Source organism: Alosa sapidissima, chromosome 22 (assembly GCF_018492685.1).
Source record: "Alosa sapidissima isolate fAloSap1 chromosome 22, fAloSap1.pri, whole genome shotgun sequence".
Lineage (NCBI taxonomy): Eukaryota > Metazoa > Chordata > Actinopteri > Clupeiformes > Clupeidae > Alosa > Alosa sapidissima.
In genome coordinates this window covers 19429231-19451435 of record NC_055978.1, presented here as the reverse complement: position 1 = coordinate 19451435, position 22205 = coordinate 19429231, and the positions used below count along the sequence as shown (strand labels likewise).

The window sequence follows — 22205 nt, the reverse complement described above, 5'->3', positions numbered from 1 at the left end:
AATGCCAGGCCAATCAGAGCCCTTGTCAGAAAGGTGATTAATCATATCAGTGGAAATTCCTGCTGTGTTTACCATAAAAATAATGTATGACATTAGCTGGTCTCAATGTCATGGTTTTGTTGATTAATATTACTTCGATGCACATGGGTTTGGGTGTTTGACACTGTGGTAAAAATGAACTTTTAATCCACAAAGAGGCAAAAAGTAACGCACAGGCAATCCGACCGTACAGCAGAGTACAAAGCTTTTTTCACGACGCCGGAGACAGGCATTTTTTTTATTTTTTTTATGGATTACATAAAATGAAAGTAAAAGAGCTGTCATGATAAGGAAAAGCTGTTATTACTCCAGACTCCCTAAGGGCGGTTGACCTCAGAGGTCATGGACAAGAGAAACCCAAAATAACTCAGATCATCCTTTTAATGTCTACATTTCAAGTGTAACTAGTTGAACAACAACAACCCCAGTAGACATTTAACCCAGGCACTTTTCTAGGCACTATCCCAGGCAACTAATCATATTGACTTGTGCTATGGGGATGCTTTCCTAAGTGCTCCTTAAGTGCTTTCTTAGGTTTCAGTGTCACGTTCCCAAGTTTCCAGGGGTATCAGATTATGCTTGGGATGCGTGCCAAGAAAGATGTAATGGGCAGTATCCAGCACACAGGTGAATGCATGAACCAAAGTGGATGGGGAAACGAGTTCTACTGCAGAGTGGTACATAGGCCTCTTCCTGGAAAATTGCCACATTAGTCAAGTATTCAATGTTTTCCATGTCATGCATTGCAGTAACGCTGCTTGCATAGTAATACAGCAATAACAACTTGAGCTGAGGCAAATGTGGACGAGAGCATTCTTAACTTGTAGAGTGCAAGAGATGGAATCAGTTACTAATATCAGTCTTAAATGAACAATTCAGTAACCAGTACCAGTAAATCAATGTTCTACAAACAGAATGCTGTCCTACTGTTACCGTTTGTTTCTGCAGGTACACAGACTTTTGCCCCACCTTTGAGATCATATGTGTTGTATGTGTGTGTCACGATTTGTAACTATAAAACTGATTTGTGACCGTGCAAACAATTTGCACAAACACTTTTCAATATTACCAATATGTCCTTCACTTACAAATCTGTTCCACGGGTACATATCATTCCACAATTACTATGTGTTTCAATTACAATTATATTCTGCAGTTACAAATCTGTTACGCGTATGATTGGGGGTAGGTTTACAGAGTCTCGGCCATTTGCGTTTCTCCATTGCCGGAAAGGCCCTGTGAAGATGATTTTTTATTTTTTTTCCAACAAGCACAATTTGTTTAAACTCAGCAAGGCAGACGGTACAGCTAAATTAACTAGATGTACCGCATAGCGATACAAAATATGACCGCCTCTCAATCCTGCACATTCTCTATGCAGAAATAAATCATGCTAGTCAATTTGTGTGTGTGTGTATGCGTGCTTGTGTGTATGAGAATGTCTGTGTGTTTATGTATTTGCGTGTGTGCCTGCATGTGTGTAAGTGCGTGTGTGTAAGTGTGTGTGTGTGTGTGCGCGCATTTGTGTGCATGCGCACGTACGGGTGGGTATGTGCGTGCCTGTGTGTGAGCGTGCATGCGTGCGTGTAGGTGCAAGTGAGTGTGTGCATGTGTGTGCGTGCCTACATGTGTGTGCGTTTGTACATGTGAGTGTGTTTGTGCATGCGTGTGTGCGTGCGTCTGTCTGTCAGTATCGGGATGCGGGTGATGGTGTAGAGGTAGGAAGAGAGGCCTCATAATCAGCGCTCTGTTGGGGGTGAGCCCACCACCTCTAACCCCCTAACCCCCATCCTCTGGCTCCACAGTAAAGTGAGAGCCCCTGGAGTGCATCCCTACCCAACCCCCATCCAGGTGGGAAAGGAGGTGAAGAGATTGGGGGAAGGGGCCCTTTTGTTATTTACTTTCAATCTTGTTTTCTGTAGTACAGTGCATATGGAAAGTGTTCACAGTGCTTCACTTTTTCCACATTGCATTATGTTACAGCCTTACTCCAAAAATGTTTGCAAATTTATTAGAAATAAAGAAATAGAAATAAAGAACTTAAATATAATATGTACACATGATAGCCTTTGCTCAATACTTTGTTGTGGCACCTTTGGCAACAGTCACAGCCTCAAGTGTTTTGGAATATCAAGCCACAAGCTTGGCAACCCAGTCTTTGGCCAGTTTCGCCCATTCCTCTTTACAGAACCTCTCCCCCGATCACTGGATGGACGACCAGCTCTAGGAAGAGTCCTGGTGGTTTCAAACTTCTTCCATTTACGGATGATGGAGGCCACTGTGCTAATTGGCACCTTTAAAGCAGCAGATTTTTTTCTGTACCCTTCCCCAGATCTGTGCCTCGAGACAATCCTGTCTTGGAGGTCTACAGACAATTCCTTCAAATTCATGCTTGTTTTGTGGTCTGACATGCACTGTTAACTGTGGAATCTTATACAGACAGGTGTGTGCCTTTCCAAATCATGTCCAATCAACTGAATTTACCACAGATGGACTCCAATTAAGCTGTAGAAACATCTCAAGGATGATCAGCAGAAAAAAGAATGCACCTGAGCTCAATTTTGAGCTTGATTGCAAAGGGTGTGAATACTTATGTACAACTGATTTTTCATTTTTAATAAATTTGCAAAAATCTTGTAGTGGAAAATTCCACAAAAGCTGTCCAGTAACCTCCAATTAACACAATATAGCACTCTGGTAAACCCGATCCAAGAATACACGAAGAAACTGCCGTTGACCACAAAGTTTAATTCACAAGTACTGGCAATGGACAAAGTCTGACCAAGTACCACTAAACAGTAGAGTGAATCAAGGTATATGCAGATAACCAGTTCCCATTAGATGGTGCGCACAATCTGAAGTCTGAGCTCCCGGGCTTCGCCTTTTATGTGATGCACAAGATCTCAGAACCTCCTAGTTTTCATACATCACCTGTCCAATCAAAAATCAAGGAATTTCCTTGTGACCGGTGACTGACATGCTAACGAGCCAATCAGAGCCCTGATTAGAAAATTGATTAATCATAATGGTGGATTTCCTTTTGACACTTTCCATTAAAAAATTATATATATGACTTCTAGAGTTGAGTTCTTTGATGTTTTGACACGTGTCCAATTGATGCTTGAGTGCACTCTTCCACCATTAATCATGACAGTTTGTCATTAGGACGTGTTCTTGAGTGCGTCCTTGTTGCGGGCTGCTGCAAATGATGCTTGGTGTGTGCAAACGATGTTTGGTGTGCGTGCGAACAGAGAGGTGTCCTAACGGGCAAATCCCTACATACAGTGGGTGCATTAACTTTAGGGCAACAGGACATTCTGTTCTTACTGCAGAGTGGTACATAGGCCTTTTTCAATAGATATTCACCACAATCTCAAACAAACTTTTTTTAAGTTGTTATTATGGGGTATTATGTGTATATTTTTGAGGGGGAAAAAAAATTTCAATCCATTTTGGAATAAGGCTGTAACATAACAAAATGTGGAAAAAGTGAAGCGCTGTGAATACTTTCTGTATGCACTGTATCTCTCGTCTTAGGGGGACATGAGGGAGGGAAGCACGGCCATTTGAAAATACTACTCTACTGATACAAACCTAATGCTAATTGGTGAAGTGTCCCTTTAAATTTCTGATGGATATTATTGTGGAAATCTGTCTTAACCAGTATTACAGCCTAAAATAAATTCACACTGAGGGTAAGATACAGAGTTTTATTCTCTGCACAGGAGGCATGTCTGAGCACAAGTGTTTGCAGTCAGAGAAGCCTGTCTATCCATCAGTTGTTTTTTTATAACAGGCTTTCTGTTGTTTTGATAACTGTCTCTAACCGCATTCTGTTACCTGAGGCATATGACAGTTGCAGACAGTTACTGGGGGGTGAGTCAAAACTTCACAAGAACATTTGGTTACAAGAGGACTGGACTAGCGACACACATGAAAATTAAGTTATCTGAGGACTGAGAAAACAGGAATAGAGGTGAATTTCCATTACAGGTAGGCAGCCCTCTACCCAGGTAAAGGTACCAGGTACAGGAACCCCCTACTATACAGTCCTTTTCAGTCATTGTGTTTCCACTGCTTACAGGACCTACAGAACCTCCATGATCGTGACACTTACTAGATTAACTAAAATGGCATAGCACCTGCAGCTGTGTTTAGTTACAGTACACACAGACACTCACACACACAGACACATACACAATTTGGTTAGGGGAAGAGACATTGAGCAGCTGTGTTTTTACACAGCCCCACAACCAGCATCTCCACCAAATAAAAACACAGCCACACACACACACACAAACTTCATTAGCACTCAACACATCTTTTCCTGCTTTTTATGCAAATCATGGTTAACAGTTTTGAATACAATTTTTAGATAACAATTTTAACAAATAACTTATAACATACTGAAGTTATTCTACTGAAGTTATTATTGTTCTTCTCTCTGTACCCCAATAAAGTCTCTCTGTGACCCAATGAAAAAATAAAAAACCCTCAGCCTTGCACCTGCTAAGATAACCAGTCAGCAGAGCCAAGTTCTACACAAAGAGCTAGTGAGAAGAGCAAACTCTTGACCCTATTGCTTACAGTTAAAAGTTCTTAGTTCTGGCAGCATTAGTGCTGACCAACAAAAGATAAGACCAATTGTTCCAAACAATAAACCTTTCAAAAGATTTAAGCAGCATCTGTGGGTTTGGAATTTCCAAGTGCTCTCTCAGCACCTCAGGAGGGGTTTAAATATTGGTGTGTGACTAATGTTTTTCAATGCGATCCAGGGGTATGTTGTTGAAGATTTACTAGTGAAAATAAACCAATTTTTTATAACTAGCAACTGGTAACCAGTATCACCTATGGGTAGGCCTACATATAGTTCTTATCGTGCTGTAATTGTGTGTGTGTGTGTATGTGTGTATATACTTGTGTGTGTGTGTGTGTGTGTGTGTATGTGTGCTTGTGTGATCTGATCTCTTGTAAGTGTGTTTAATGTAATGTATCCAAATGTTCCTTGCCAATTTCGTCAGCTACAAGAGTCTGTCCACACGTACACTGTCACATTATATATGCCCACAATATAGTACCCCCTATTCTTCAATGAAAATTCACCACATACATTTCCTGTATTTTTATTCAAGCAAAGGCATGGCATACATCTATACACCTTTAATACTCTCAACAAGGGAACCAAGTTTTTTTGGCACCATTGTTAGGTCCACATTCAACAACACACTTACAAGCGAACACACACACACGCACAGTCGCCACACACGTAAAACACACAAACACATGCAGGCAAGCAGACACACACTAGTTAGTTGGCGACACTCCCACCCACCCACCCCCCAAACACACACACACACACTCACAAGCGAACATGCATACACAGAAAAGCACACATATACACAAAAGAAAACGCACACATGCACACACTCATTTACATACACAAAAGTTGCAAGAGTAGGAGATGGAGACAATTTGACAAGCGTGATTTATTTTTGTGTGTAGAGAATGTGCAGGACTGAGCGGCGGTCATATTTTGTACCACTTTACGTCTATTTCCTTAATGAATGAAAGACTCCTTGAATTGTTTTGATTTTGTGTATTGGAATGTGCCCCACAGATTTAGTCGTCATCAGTTCTATTGTCATTCAACAAAGAATTCAAAACATGAAGAAAACACACCAAGGACATGTTCTCAATGGTAGATATTGGCATGCTCACCACCAGATTACAACCATGATAACATTTGTAATAAAATACTTTCTTTCAAAAAATGTTGTTACATTGTACCTTGTTTATAAAACAGTGAAACATATTGTGGTGCAAAATTCTGGATTTGCTTGAAAGTTCTCAGGCAGAGTCAGAAGTCAGTCAGAAATATTTATCTTTATAAATATATATAGCTTTATCCATGGTACCGTGGGCTTACGTTGGGTCGCTAACAGGTGCAATCTGAAAAGATACAATACAAAGCCACTTATTTTTATACCCCCCTGTCAGGCTTTCAAGTTCCATCTCCATCTTTGGTATGTCAATCGTCTTATTACCCCATTACCTAACTCATCAACAGTGGCCACAAGGATATATCCCCTAATGTTAAAGAAAAACACAATCGTTTGGAGCAATAAAAAAGATAAAAGCAATTGGCCTATTAGGCAATATATATATACAGTCTATGTATTAATTAGGAAAAGGAACCAGAATGGCATGTGGTGGTGTGGGAGGGAGGGAGGCTGCATTCCTCCACGTCAGTTTTGATAAGGAGGAGATACAGAGTAAAAACCTGAGAGCAAACTATGCAGACAGAAGCATCAAAAGGCCAGATTATGTGTCAACATGCAGTAGCAGTGGCCGTCAGACTTCTGCTCTTGTTGCAATTAGCCTTATCTGTTATTTCCATAACCAAACAGAAATAGGCTAAACACTAATAGGCTATAATAAAGAAAATAAGGAAAACGAGTAGTTCAATAGGCTACATAATTTATGATTTTTTTTTTACAAATTCATAACAGCACATATTGCAGATGCATTGCATTGTGATTACTGTGATGTGTTGCATATTCAGGCATTCTGGATTAAATCCAGTGCCATGTTAAGTAAGTATATATACTCTTTTGATCCTGTGAGGGAAATTTGGTCTCTGATTATGTTGAATATGTTCGCTGATGACCTGATAAAAATGCCCTTTTCTTTAGAATGCATGTTTGTAGGCTGGTTTGACAGTGCAGGGCTTAAGGTGGCACCGTGTGTTTCAGTGAAGACAGTGTGAGGTGAAATTGTATCTATTTCCAACACTATTCATAAACCGAATGTGGCAAAATAATATTTTTTTCTCAATTGCATTGTTTTTGTGATCGTTTGGAGCCCAAATCGAGATTGAAATTAAAATTCCATCAATTACACAGCCTACTTCATTGTAAAATGTTTTGGGTGTCTACATGAAGTGCTATAACATGCTGTTGTTGTTTTGTTGTTGTTATTTCCCCTGACTTTGTAGTCTGCAGAGGAGAAGGTGCCTGTGTGGTACATCATGGATGAGTTTGGCTCTCGGGTGCAGCACTCCAACCAGCCGACATGCTGTATGGCGCCCTTCTTCTATGCCCCCCAGCAGATAGCCTACACGGTGCTGTGGCCCTTACAGGACTTGGAGAATGGAGGTACACAAACATGCACAAACACACACACACTCTTTCTCACTCTCTCTCACACACACAAATATCTTAATTACAGAATGATTTGATCTATATGTACCCCATAGGTGATATATTTGGACTGGTTACTAGTTATAAAAAAGTGGTTTATTTTCACCAATAAATCTTCAACAGCATACCCCTGGATCGCATTGAAAAACATTAGTCACACACCAATATTTAAACCCTTCCTGAGGTGCTGAGACAGCACTTGGAAATTCCAAACCCCCAGATGTCGCTTACATCTTTTGAAAGGTTCATTGTTTGGAACTATTGGTCTTATCTTTTGTTGGTCAGCACTAATGCTGCCAGAACTAAGAACGTTTAACTGTAAGCAATAGGGTCAAGAGTTTGCTCTGCTCACTAGCTTTTTGTGTAGAACGTGGTTCTGCTGACTCGTTATCTTAGCAGGTGTAAGGCCGAGGTTTTTTTTTTTGTTTTTTTTTTTCACTGGGTCACAGAGAGACTTTATTGGGATACAGAGAGTAGAAAGAGAATAGCGCCAGTAGAATAACTTCAGTAGCCTATGTTAGAAGTTATTTGTTAAAATTGTTATTTAAACATTTTATTCAAAACTCTTAACCGTAATGTTTTGCTAGCCATTAAGGTTACATAAATACATGTTTTACTGTTTCAGTCTCTTTCTCCTACCATGATTTCTTCATTTCATGTTATTTATTTGACCACAATTGCATTCCACTTTCATTTCAGGTTTAGGTTTGAGGTTTATCAGGTTTATTGCCAAGTAGGTTTTCACATACAATGAATTTGCTTTAGTCTCAATGTGCATGACATAAAATAATTGAAACACATAAAATACAATAACACAATAAATAGAATAAACATGTTCAGTCGAGACAGACGACCACAAACTAAAGAAAAACAAAACAAAGTGCACAAAGACACCGAGACAGCCATTGCGGCGACAATGACAATGACACACAAGACAAAGATGCCAGACGGAGCAGCGCAATCGCCAGCATACGCGTGACACCAAGATACAACAAACAAATGAGCAAATAATAAAAAGTAAAACAAAAAATAAAACAAAATGTAAAAATCCATGTTAAATTAGTCCAATTGTTTGCATCTATTGCACCGGCTGAAAAAATATTAGGCCTATACAGTCCATTGCGACGAGAGGCGCAAAGCATCCGGAGTGTAGGGAGTTGGTGTGTGGTGAAGCGGGAGACACCAGGTGACTATCCTCCTCTGCTGGACGTTGAGAGCGATGCTTGAGCAGACTGCTGGAAGGTGCTGTGCTGTGTAGAAGGCCGTTGGCAGGCAGCAAGCAGGGCAGAGCCAGTGACTGCGAACCTCATTGCAGATGCTGGCTTTGCAGGAGCAAAATGCGAAGAGCTCAGCAGCTGTGCACCGTAAGGCCTTCATGACCAAACAACACAACCAATCATAGCCTAGCTAGCACAAAGCCTCAATCTCCCAGCTGGACAGTCAACCGACTAGGAACCCAGCGTAGACATGTTGGAAAGGGAGAGAGACACTAGTAGGCAGCAAGTCTTCAATAGCAGTGCAGTAAGTTATTTTACTGTCTAGTAGCTTCAACAGTGCAAACCAGTTACCAGATGTCTCGCTGATGGCAATCGGCAGAAAAAGAAACTGATCACCAAGCAGAAGCTAAAGCTGATCACAAAGCAGCGCAGATAGAATGCAAAGCGCGGAGGGCAAACTTCAGGTAAGAACACAGTAAAAGTATGGAAAAACAAAATAAACAATTGAAATAAAAAGGTTATCTATAACTGTGCAGCTAAACTAAACAAGAATTAAAGAAAAATAATCAGGAATAAAATAGTAAATGTAAACAATCTGAACAAAAACAAGTCAGACAGAGCGGCTTGAGCAGCCAGCGTCTCCGTTGCTGGGCAACCTCATTTAGATGACGTTTCAGCCTTGAGGTTTGTTCATGATCAATAATAGACAAAGATGTTTTTTTCAGAATGCTGCAGGATGTCCCATTAATATGGACAGACCTTCCCAGCGTTTGGAGGTCTGATATTTCTGTCTGCTGCAAAAGAATGAATGACCGCTGCTAGTGGCAGTGGAAAGGGAAAAGTCAGCAACCTTGCTATACAACATTTGAAACATTTCTATTTGTGTGGTGAACTATGTATTTCTCAGTAAAAGCCTCGAAACGGTAACAAAAAGAATACACTGGTTCAAAACTCAGAGAAAACTATTCAGGAATAATAAGATTCATTTGCATAATAATAAGCTTTAAATAGGGTAATAACCCTATTACCTCAACCAGTTCTTGCGCTGAAATAGTTTTTTATTTTACCTTGTCTACATTATACTTTACTCTCCTATTTGTCCATATTATTTATGCTGGTCTCTAGACCTTACTCTTGCACTGTTGCGCTGTTGGACTAATGTTGGACTACTTTTTGCACCTTCACCATGACACTCACTCTCTTGAGCACCTTGCCATGCACACATAACTAAAGGACTATGGTTGGACTACTTTTTGCACCTTCACCATGACACTCACTCCCTTTAGCACCTTACCAGTCCCGGCCCTGTCACTACAAGCGTCTTATGCTTGATCACCCTCAAGCACATTGGACTTTCTTAATTTAATTTATATAGTGTATTTAGTAGTATTTAGTTTTGTTAGTTTTCTTATCTTTCTTATCTTCTACTGTCTTTATTGTACAGTGGAGTTTAGTTATATGTTTATACTTATACTTATGTTTACCATTTCTGCTGTAAGTGCATGTTGTGTGTGATGTCTGTATGCTACTGAGACCCTTGAATTTCTCCTTGGGGATCAATAAAGTATCTATCTATCTATCTATCTATCTATCTATCTATCTATCATCATCTTTATTTGTTTAGCACCTTTCATTCATGCAGCTCAAAGTGCTTTACATTTAAAAACATTTAACACTATAATAGAGAAGAAAATAATAATAATACATGTTGAGGCTAACGCAGCAAGTTGTTGCTGTAGTGTATATATATATATATATATATATATATATATATATATATATATATATATATATATATATATATATATATAGGCTCTGCTAACAAATGCTTAGGCCCTGTTGATGTGGACTCTAAGCGGTTAGCCTTAGTATGTTCTTAGTATTTGTTGTGATTATATGAATTTATACAGACATTTAACGATCGGAAATCTGGCAGCCTTAACCCTTATATGGCATGTGGCTTATATGGCATATGGCAATAAATTGAAACAACAGAGAACATGTCTGATACGGTTGAGTATGTGACCTCTTCAGATACCTGTGGGAGAGAGACTGGTTTTCATCTCACCAGAAGCTTTTACTCCACAGTGTGTGTGTGAATGAGAGAGAGAGTCCTGTTCGTCCTGTCGGGACTGTGGGACAAAGTTAATTTATGCCACTTTAATATTCTGCAGTATAATGTTTTATTTTATATCAAAAAGACTAAAAGGAAAGACCAAAAGGATAGACATGGAATGCATATGTGAAGAGAAGTCTTGACTGTAGGAAGAAAATTATATATATATATATATATATATATAAGATATATATGTGTGTGTAAGAGCCTTTTCATGTGTTCTGTGTACTCTGAACCTGTAATGTTTTATCCTTTTGTGTGTTCAAGCTATACAGAGAAGTGTAGGGAGGACAGATAGCTGAATAATGTTTGGCATTAATAACATTCTTTGTGAGGGTGACTAGGCCTGAGAGTTGGTTTGTTAGGATAGGAGAGGCCCTCAGTTGGTATTGCCATCTCCACTAAGAGGTTGGCACTTCATTGTATGTTAAGGTCAAAGGCTTGTGTTCAATGTTTAGAAACGTGGTGATGTGGCCGAATATTTGTCATGTCACAAGGGAAGATGTAATGCTCTGTCCTATAAAAAGTGTGCCTTTTATTTGTTTCTTCAGACTGCGTCTGTTAGCAACACGACGTAGATCTCCGGTATCGTGTATAAAGCTCTCTATAAGTATAAGTATAAGTATATATACTTTTTTGATCCCGTGAGGGAAATTCGGTCTCTGCATTTATCCCAATCTGTGAATTAGTGAAACACACACACAGCACACAGTGAACACACAGTGAGGTGAAGCACACACTAATCCCGACGCAGTGAGCTGCCTGCTACAGCGGCGCTCGGGGAGCAGTGAGGGGTTAGGTACCTTGCTCAAGGGCACTTCAGCCGTTCCTACTGGTCGGGGTTCGAACCGGCAACCCTTCGGTTACAAGGCCGAAACACTAACCAGTAGGCCACAGCTGCCCCTCTGAGATTTCTGATCCGACTACCGACTGGCTGAGACTTTGTTTGACTGATTCCTAAAACCCAGATCCAACATGACACAACTTGATGACAATATTGAACGTTGACCATAGGAAAGGCACACACAATGAACATATATATATATACTATAATGACCACCAACATAGGACTTACTTAGTTAAACATGAAACATACCGATCTGACATGAAACATAAACTATATGCCAAGTAAAAGCTGTTGGCAATGCCTTTTGCAGATGACAATGTCTTTATATAAATGACAGACACCCTTGTAGTCAGTCATATTGTTGGATGGATTTGCCGCCATCGATCTGACTGCGCAGGTGGTCTATTAGGTTGCATACAACAAAAGCCTAGTCCTTGTATGTGCCTGCCTGTGTGCTGACATGATCTAATGATGATTGCGCGGTGGTACATCAGCTTCTAATCAAATTGCCACAATGCCTTTTCCAGAAAAGCCTAGAGGTCAGAGACAGGCCACCAGCCCCATGGGATTGGAGGGATTGTAAACCTCCTAGAGGTCAAACCAGGGGCACTGCCAGCTGTGACTAGCCTGAGAATGAATCCTTTCCAGGGCCAACTGATAGTGATGACATGATGATGGAGGACTCCTATTATCAGTACTCCTGGTGGGACGAGGGGCCAGGTAGTAACTGGTGAGGGTGTGAAGTCAAAAGTCTGTTTTTTTGTTAAGCGACCTTGGGTATCTTGAAAGGCACTCTATAAAATAACTTATAGTAATAGACACTAATTACATTCAGAATAGCGACAGGTTCAAACACACCTGGCTCCACAGGAAACAAACAAGCTCACCGATAGCCTTTCGTGCAACTATTCAATTGTGTGATCAACGACAGCTTTCTTGAGTCTCAGCGTGTCTTCTTCGATCAGGTTTTTCCAGTGTGCTATTTGTTTTATTCCAGAGTGCTAATTGGTAGTGTAGATAGCTAGTGTGGTTCTCACAACAGTCTCGGGGAGCGAGTGTTTCCATTTTAGGCCAGAGGCTTCGCCCATCTAAGAAAAAGAAAAAAAATGTATCAATCAACAGTCCTGATCCAACCGTCAAGCTTTATTGAGTGCCACTTCAATACAGACATTGATACGAAAACACAACACAACATTTTCTTTGGGCAACCAAAGAATGCAATAATTAATTAGTTCGAACCAACATCAATAAGTGGCACACATAGCGTTCCATAAGAAACAAAAGAAACATTAAACATATACTCATAAATAGTAAATAAACATATCAATTAACCCATGGGTACATCAATACACACATCAAAATAGAACAATAGACCTGTACAAGTAGAATAATAGACCTCTCTCCTCTCTCTCTCTATCTCTCTCTCTCTCTCTCTCTCTCTCTATCTCTCTCTCTCTCTCTCCTCTCTCCTCTCTCTCTCTCTCTCTCTCTCTCTCTCTCTCTCTCTCTCTCTCTCTCTCTCTCTCTCTCTCTCTCTCCCCACACACATTCCCTTTCCACTTCTCATGATCATGTCTAATAAAGACTAAAACACTCAAATATATAGCTTTAAAAAGGTTCATCTTAATACAAGGATGCAGAATTAAGACTGTTACACCTTCCACATCAAAACCATTAGTGGTCAAAAAAACTCCAAGACAACCCAATGGTGAGACTGCAGCTTTACTTGCACACCAGACTAGTTACCCACATGCAGTGTTAAAGGAGAATTCCGGTGTGATATTGACCTAAAGTGTATTGAAACATGATACCGAGTGTGAACGTATGTCTCATAGCCCATCTCGGCTTGTCCCCTGCACTCCAAAATCTGGCGCTAGTTAGCCAATGCTACCAACAGCTTTTTCAATAGTGGTGCTTCGACATCGGGCTAGCCATGCAAATGTTCTCTGGGCCTAAGTCCACTTGTTATACCTCAACACAGATACATTTAATCAGGAGCTGTCACCTATAACAATGATCCACTGAATCGGTTAGTATTAACAGAGACAAGGATATCACGAAGCCCCTTAGCCTTCCCCTCTTGACCTATGCCATGTTTGTGATGCCCCCTGGGGTCAGCAACACCAAAATACTTTACACCCCTCTCTCACTAATTAGAAATTCCATAGTGCTTGTATTATTACCTCTAGTGGGAGGTGTCAGGGATGAAGACATATATATACTAAAACACATATACTAAAACATGTCATTAAATGAGAAACTTCAAACCATGCCATATGTTTTATGACATATCACACATTCAAATGGCACCAGATAGGGCAGACATTTCCTTGCAATATCATACAATCAAACTCTGCCCTTTGTATACTATAAAATTCTATCACACATTCAAATGGCACCAAATAAGGTAAATAAATGTCCTTGCAATTTCATACAATAAGTAGCATCCTCAACATGACCGATGGATGACCCTTGTGTGGTGGAGCATGGGAGAAAGTGGAATGTAGAGATAACAAAAGCAGGGGGGCAGATGACTGTTAATTGGTTGTTTGCCTTCTCTGCCAGGAAGCACATAGTAACCTTCAAATATTCCCCAAAGGAGATACAATCCTGCTAGATAAGTGTTTTGCCACTGTAGACTAGATCTAACACTGTGGTTTCTACCTTTTTTCCTCTTCCGCTCCTTTCTTCTGTGGTGTCAAATTTTGATTAAATAATACAAACTCAAAAGAAGTCCGCACAGCGTGGATGAATACTGCAGATGATGGCTTTAATGCATTCCAGAGCATGGCAAGCAAGCAGAGCAATTCCAGAGCGAAGCAAGCTACAAGCATCATGTCTTTACACAGCTTATATAGCCCTTTTCAGTAGCATCATTTGTTTTTGTTAACTCAGAATAGAATAGAGCTCCTATGTCCTTCTTACCATTTTAGGCATATGTGCCTAGGTACTGTATTCATTGTATATTTCTACAAGTGACCTCTGACCCTGCTTGAACAGCCACTGAGGCTTACCACCCTCCCTAGGCCTCTATGCCCTTATAGGTACTAGCTGCATGCCGTAGTTAAAATTACCTCCTGTTGTTTACCACATCACCCTCAGACAGTTTTTCCCAATGTACAGAATATCTTTTGATAAAACTAAAGAATGACACTTCCACAACCAAAAGACCCATGTCTGTCAATGGCAATGCCATTTACAATTTATTATCAAACATATTCTAGATTAAAAGATCAGATGTGGAACTGTCTGTGGGGAGAATTAATACACACAGTAGGGTGACCAGACGTCCCGAAAAATTCGGGACAGTCTCGATATCCAAGCAGTGGTCCCGAATCCCGAATCCTGCCCTAATTGTCCCGAAAATTATACTCAATCAGAATACTGAGTAGTTATTTTCTGATAAACATTAAAAACTGTCCGTAGAGAGGTTGAGTCGACTGCACGCAGCCCCCGACGGCAGCTAAGTGTCTGAATGCAGCCCCGGCTACTTTTCTTTTTTGACGTTCTATAATTAGGCGCGAATATGCACTGATTTTAGCTCGGTTCCATTCATTCCTTAACACGCCGCTAAAAAGCAAAAGCGCCTATGCAGGTACCGGGAGGAGTGGGTGGTGGGGTACCCGTGGATTGACAAAGCCTTAAGCGACGAGATGAAAGCATTCTGCAAAGTGTGTAGAAGAGAGTTTGGTGGTTCTCACGGAGGGGAGGCATCATGTGTGCAAAAAAAATATGTTCGGCCTAATGTCCGATGTCGTTTTAACATAGCCTAATCTACTTAATCTAACAATTATTTTGTATTCATACTTAATGACCCATAGTTTTGGCAAGGCTTGTTATTAGCGTTAGGGTAGGCCTATTATCCTTATTCTGAAAGGTCTGATTTGCACTGTTACACAGTCATTGTTTTTTTCTTTCACAATGACTGTATTGTGAGGCAGACTTGATGTTTGAATAAAAATGTGTTTTGGTACAGGTTTGAAAATTCATTATCTTTTATAATAGCCTAGTCTATGTAGGCCTACAACCCCCCCGAATTTTAGCCAATCTCATCTGGTCACCCTAACACACAGTCATACTGGTAACAATGGGACAGATGGGTATTAGTTCAAAACTTTAAATCATCATAATGAATGACCTGCTGACTCCTGTCACACCTCTGTAGACTACAGTGATCTACAGGTGAATAGAAAAAGTTTGAGGGGGAAATGAGAAATGGTCTATGGTGTCATTGATGTTTGGTGTTGCTAACAGACGCAGTCTCATGTTACAGAGAAAAAAACACTTCTTATACCCTCCTGACAAGACTGACAAGACATGACATCTCCATTAATGGTACGCAAACCATTTTACGACCTTGTTACTTAAACAGTTGATCTTATCTATAAGGTTGTATCCCCTACAACCGACATCTGTGGAATCCAGTCAAATATTGACCCCGAGGCAGTAAATAAGGCCTAGGTGCCAGCCCGTCTGAGCAAAGGCCTGGCAAAGCTTCTCCAAGGCACAACACAAGCAGCATGGTTCAACAAACTCCTTGAACATGAAATTCCACAGATGCTGGACATAAAGGCCTACAATCAAGGCTGGCGACGCTACAGCGATTTATGACAGGCGACCGGCAAGATGAAATAGAATCTATTGAAGTGAATGGTGCATAGCACACAGCAAGTGGAATGAAAGGGCAACTGTTGCCGTCGCTCGACACTTTTCTATTTTTCAGGGCGAGAAAACAGCTGTCTGGCCACTGAATCGATGGGTGATCGCGTCGCCAGCAGTGCGGGTAGTAAAGTGATTACTGAATCCCACCTTCGCGTTTGACTGTTGTTTCGCCTGTCCTGTAGTTTTTGCACTCAAAAGTTAAAAATGATAGTGTGTAACTGTGGAACTAACTTGGTTTTGTAACAGCGATGGTTGTTTTGAGTTCTTAAATAAGCAAATAAAGCCTTGACTAATTAAAATTCGCTACTTTGCACACATTTTGTCTGGCACTGCAGGTGAAACTTCAACATATCACCAAATGACTTTACCATACTTAGCCTGCATGAAGACAGTATTTCCCCCTGAAATGTTCAAATACAGTATTGTTTTTTTTTTTTTTTTTTTTTGGGGGGGGGGTCATTCAATCATTGCACAAAACATGATAAACTAACAATTATTAACACGATTGTGATGTTGCCAACCAAATCACTGACCACAAACAATAACAGGACAACTTAAATGCTCACAAAAATGCATCACAGGATATGTTCACAAACATGGTGACTTAAAACACCACAGATAATGCACTGGAGACAAAAGACACCACGTACATGAAACACAGCAGCAGGAAACAATCTGCCGGAAACTTGAATTTCCCCTAGGGATCAATAAAGTATATCTATCTATCTATAAATCTATCTATCTATCTATAGGGCACAGGGTCAGGTTGCATGGGAGCAGCAAGCTTGATGATGACCAGCCACCATACAACGCAGCCTAATTGCTGATCAAGTTTAGCTGAAATGCTGTAGAGGGAGAACAAGGACATAAGTCACTTTTAATTGTTCCTCTCGCCCGGCTAGTGTAAACCAAAATCTCGAAATTGACCAGTAACATGGAGAAAAATGTTTTGTCTTGTCTTAAACTGCATCATTTTGATCATAGGCTCCTCCTTATCTAATAACTAGGACTATTCATTCTATTTAACTAGTTTGTTCTTTGCCAGTAGATCTTCATCAATACATGATTGATGATCATTTTGATGATACAGACAGCCGTTCCTTATATGTGAAAGGGGGATAATAAAGAACTGATTCTTAGGTTGAAATTTGTTGAATAGCCTATTAAATATTTGCATGAGTGTGAGGGTATTTCAATAAATCGGTAGGCCTAAATCAGATACTTGCTACCCATATATATATTTTTTATACTTTTATTTTTTATTTGAAATGTCTGCATTAATGGGGGCAGTAGGCAAACATTAGGCCTACGTTCGTTTTGCACTTCAGATTGTATTCGGTGTAAACACACAAGCATGCATGGAAGCCTGGAGTTGTCAGTAGCGTTCTACCTTTGAATAAAATGGGAGTATTACGGGAGGCTACGTTCGCTACAGCTATATTTTGCATATTGCAGCCAATACCTCAACTGGGCTAAAAGGCATGTTAGGTTACCTTTCCTTCTGTCACTGCATTCTCAGAATCTCATCCTGTTCCTCCTATCCAGTGAATTCGGTGGATAGAATAACTAATTTCTTCAATCTTTGCATCTTGGCTGGCTAGTCTAAACTTTCAGCTTTTTCTGCGCGCTCTTGGATTTGATAGAAGTGACTACTAGCGAGTCACAACGCGAAACTGCTAAAGTTGATTGGAGGTGTAGTTTTTCTGCTGCATTCGCGACGTGATTCTATGGTTTGCACCAGCTATTGTTTCTCGATGTTGCGGTGTATTTTGTAGACAAACATTGACATGGTTAAAAGTCACCATGTGCCTAAATATTTTTTTGCACTCTGTAGTAAGAAATTTTGGCCTTAAATGTGTTCACCATATAAGTGCGTGCTATATTCAACCATTTACCCTTTTGGTGTGGTCTGTGCAATGGTGAAGAAAGAGATTTATTAAGTGAAGGAGAGATTTATGAGGTAACAACTGTGGAATTCCATGTTCAAGGTGTTTGTGCAGCCATGCTGTGTGTGTGTGTGTGTGTGCCATGCTGTGTGTGTGTCCTCGAAGGAGGCTGGGTAGGCCTAGCTCGACGGGCTGGCGCCCCTAAGACCTTATTTATTGCCTTGGGGTCAATCTTGACTGGATTCCATAGGCCTTGGTTGTTATGGGATACAACCTTATAGATATGGTTGACTCTTGGTAACTATGTCGTAAACAAGTTTGCGTACCATTAATGGAGATGTCATGTCTTGTCTGACCTGTCAGTAGGGTATAAAAAGTGTTTCCTTGTTTGTAACATCAGACTGCGTCTGTTAGCAACACGACGTAGGTCTCCGGATTCGTGAATAAAGCTCTCTGAGATTTCTGACTTCACTCCTGGCTTTTTAAGGTGTGAGCAATCAAGGTGATTAAGGGCCCGTCCACACGGAGACGCTTTTTGGGTTAAACGTAGAGGTTTTGCTTCGTCTTGGCCGAGCGTCCTAACGAATCCTGTAAACGCACTGCCCGAAACCGCACCTTTTTGAAACCTGGTCCCAGAGTGGAAAAATCTGAATCCGTAGCCCTTTTGAATTCGTTTGGACAGCGAAACCGCACATCCTACTTGCGTATCGATGATGTCATCGCCACACCTCAGTTGCCCTGGACTTGACACTTATAGTAGGCTACTGCCTAACAATACTAGGCCTAGTTTTCATACATGACATTACCTACGATTACACTCCGTAGGATAAATATCACAACTGGTGCTGCGCAGCGCCAATAGCTTATGACTTGGTGGACTGAACACTGTTTTTCCCAGTGTTTTTTTATGCATTCTCGCTACTGTCAGTGACGGAGAGAACTTAAGTTATTAGGGAAGTGCGGTGTAAGTTTACATTAATTTGTGCGTAGTGCCGGTGTCATTCATTTATTTTACATGTCTTACAACATAAATGAATAGTGAAGTCAGATATGAGCATACAAAGACGCTTAGAACTCATGTTAAGCCTATAGATGCGCACTAAATGCGAATGCGCGATTTGATGCAAGCAAAAGTATCGACTGTTACTAACAAAGGTATTATAGCAATAGTATAAATGTGGCGACCGAATAGCCTAGTACGCCTAGCCTTTGCACTTGCGGTGATAACCAAAACTAATGTGAATCGCGGACTATCCTACAACCAAAGAAAGTAAAGGAGATTATTTTTACCTGCGTTAGCCAAATAAAGGACGGGACTGCACCCTTCACAAACCGTAAAAATTAAGTTTATTAGTTTTACAGTTGACTACAGTTGACAGTTCACTATAAGTCCACACAAACAATTCTGGTTTCCTTGCACTAGCCATTTCGTCGTAGCCTATTCTGTCTGTTTGTATAGCCTACAGCGCAAGCTTTGGTCAATTTCTGTAAAGAAACAGTGCCACCAATAGGCCTGGGATATGAAGTAACGTGTTGAGTCGTGTTGAGATTGATCCGTTTGGACGCAAATATTCTTAAGTATACATAAGTATAAGTATATATACTCTTTTGATCCCGTAAGGGAAATTTGGTCTCTGCATTTAGCCCAATCCGTAAATTAGTGAAACACACACAGCACACAGTGTACACACAGTGAGGTGAAGCACACACTAATTCCGGCGCAGTGAGCTGCCTGCATCAACAGCGGCGCTCGGGGAGAAGTGAGGGGTTAGGTGCCTTGGCTTCAGCCGTGCCTACTGGTCAGGGTTCGAACCGGCAACCCTCCGGTTACAAGTCCGAAGCGCTAACCAGTAGGCCACGGCTGCCCCTAAGGGTTCCAGGGAAGACGGAGGAAAAAAAGATCGGTTTGGTGCGTGTGGACTAGGCCTAAGCCTGTGACATCTGTGACCTTGTTGTCTAGATTAGACTGGTGTGAGGATCATGTTGCTAACCGATGCAAAGATCTGTTAGTGAAACCAATATGAGCATATTAATATTATGTTGTAAAGAGATGTAATGAGTTTGCTATATAATTGAGTAATCGTGTTGACGGTACTTGGAATTTGGTTGTAGAAACTGCTGTAGATGTGTCTTTGGTGCCAGAGGGTTGCCGGTTTGAACCCCACGACCAGTAGGCACGGCTTGAGCAAGGCACCTAACCCCTCACTGCTCCCCAAGCGCCGCTGTTGTTGCAGACAGCTCACTGCGCCGGGATTAGTGTGTGCTTCACTTCACTGTGTGCTGAGTGTGTTTCACTAATTCACGGATGGGGATAAATGCAGAGACCAAATTTCCCTAACTGGATCAAAAGAGTATATATACTTATATACATTTCAAGTGACCCTGTGAAACCCCAGGCATTCCCAGACCCCTTCCCCTCCGTCTGTGCTCACAGACACATAAACTGCTTTCAAACGTCCTCTGCACTACAGTGGTATGCATACGTTTAGACCCCCATGCTAAAAAGAGGAACCTTTTAGGAATCAAAAGATCATCTTTTGGAAATTGATCTTAATGCCTTAAAAAAAAATTAGAAAAAAATCCAACCTTTAACCCTTAGAACCCGATTGACGCAAAGTGCGTCAAAAAACACACCCTTTCTTCTCTGTTACATTGCTCCGCGACTGTTCATCACAGCGAGATAAAACCTTTATTTTATGACAGAGAAGAAGTGGGGGCTTTCCAAAGAGACTACGCACTTGTCTGTACGATCAAGTATGAAAATAAAAAAAAATCATGAAATTAAATAAAATTGCATCATATTTAAAGTCCATACTTCTCGGCGTTCACCTGCGCACCCATTACTCTCGTTTGAATTACTCGCGAACCCGTGATCGCATAGATATGGCAAGCATATCAGATGAAAGAGGAGAAACAGGGCTATCCACTGGTACCATGGATATCGATCTTTCTGGCTTATAAAAACAGACGAAGTGACTGCAAAATATTAACATCATGTACACAAACCAACGCTGCACACCCATTACTCTCGGAGTAATTACTCGCGGACCCGTGATCGGATATATATGCCACGTATGTTAGATGAAAGAGGAGACACAGATCTATCATTTGATACCAAATACACCCTTCTGGGTTATAAAACAGACGAAGTGACAGCAAAATAATAACTTCATATAGCTGGACTTACCCCACGATTTTGCCTGTTTCTGTGGCAAAGCATGTTTATAATCCAACGCTATCGTGTGTTTCTCTATGGCAAAACATGTTCATAATCCGGTTTTGAGATCCTAGCAAATTCCTGCATGGCATCCAATTCAAGGCTCACATTGCATCCCAATTTGTTCAACAAAGAAACACCTTTTTTGCCTTTACTTTGTTCATGGCAATGCAGTAAAAAGTTGAGAATCATCATGAGTGCATACACCATAGTCACACATGCTAACAGGCAAACTTGGGTCAAGTCAGGTCAGATCAGTTCGTGTCACAGATATGGAGCGCAGAATGGTAATTTTTCATCGCTAAATAAAAAATGGCATTTATTTCCGTAAATCACACACCACATATTTCTGTAAATTGCTCAGCCCCAGAGTATCCCTCCAACATGGCAATTATATTGCCCGTTTCAGGACAGTCTGCCCTACACACACATGAAATGCATGTAGAGCTATGAGCTTGCTGTGGTGAGATACAGGTCAAAATATACAATTTTTTATAATATGAAATGCTAGTACTAATACATGAAATGATGGCAGATCTGGATAGCCTAGACAATACATAATATGTATATATATAATATGTGTCTGTGGCACTTACAATGACTAATAAAGAATAAATCCTTATGAATAAAGGTAGTAAAAATGCCCTAAAAACAGCTTAGGGTTCTAAGGGTTAAGGACACCAATTTTCTTTGTGAATGAATAATGTATCGTAAATAAATAAATGACCTTCATTAAAATACAGGATGCATTATATGTTCAATTCTCATAGAGGCAGGCAGATTTTTATTTTTAAACACCATTTTTATCATGGATCCAGGATACCATGCATCCTGATAAAGTTCCCTTGGTCTTTGGAATTAAAATAGCCCCATATCATCACATACACTTACCTAAAGATTGGCATGGTTTTCAGTTAGCATGGGGTAAGATCAGACCCAGAGGTCCTGCATGCACCGCAGGCAGGTAGCGCACAGCGTGTCAGAGAGGCCATCATGATGACCATCATGCCGCAGGCGTGATC

General features: G+C 40.7%; 1 protein-coding gene and 1 long non-coding RNA gene across 2 annotated transcripts in view; one reads left to right on the top strand and one right to left on the bottom strand.

Moving 5' to 3' along the window:
* ttll12 (tubulin tyrosine ligase-like family, member 12) overlaps positions 1–22205 on the top strand; it is a 40597-nt gene that overhangs the window by 3770 nt on the left and 14622 nt on the right. Inside the window, exon 4 of the mRNA XM_042078565.1 lies at positions 7034–7193. Within this exon, the coding sequence (XP_041934499.1) occupies positions 7034–7193 (160 nt within the window). The remainder of the gene's footprint in view (positions 1–7033; positions 7194–22205) is intronic.
* On the bottom strand, positions 10483–14873 carry LOC121697181. The gene is made up of 3 exons (XR_006026398.1): positions 14702–14873; positions 14392–14398; positions 10483–10493 (listed from the first exon to the last, which is right to left on the bottom strand). It is a non-coding gene; the product is annotated as an uncharacterized LOC121697181 (long non-coding RNA).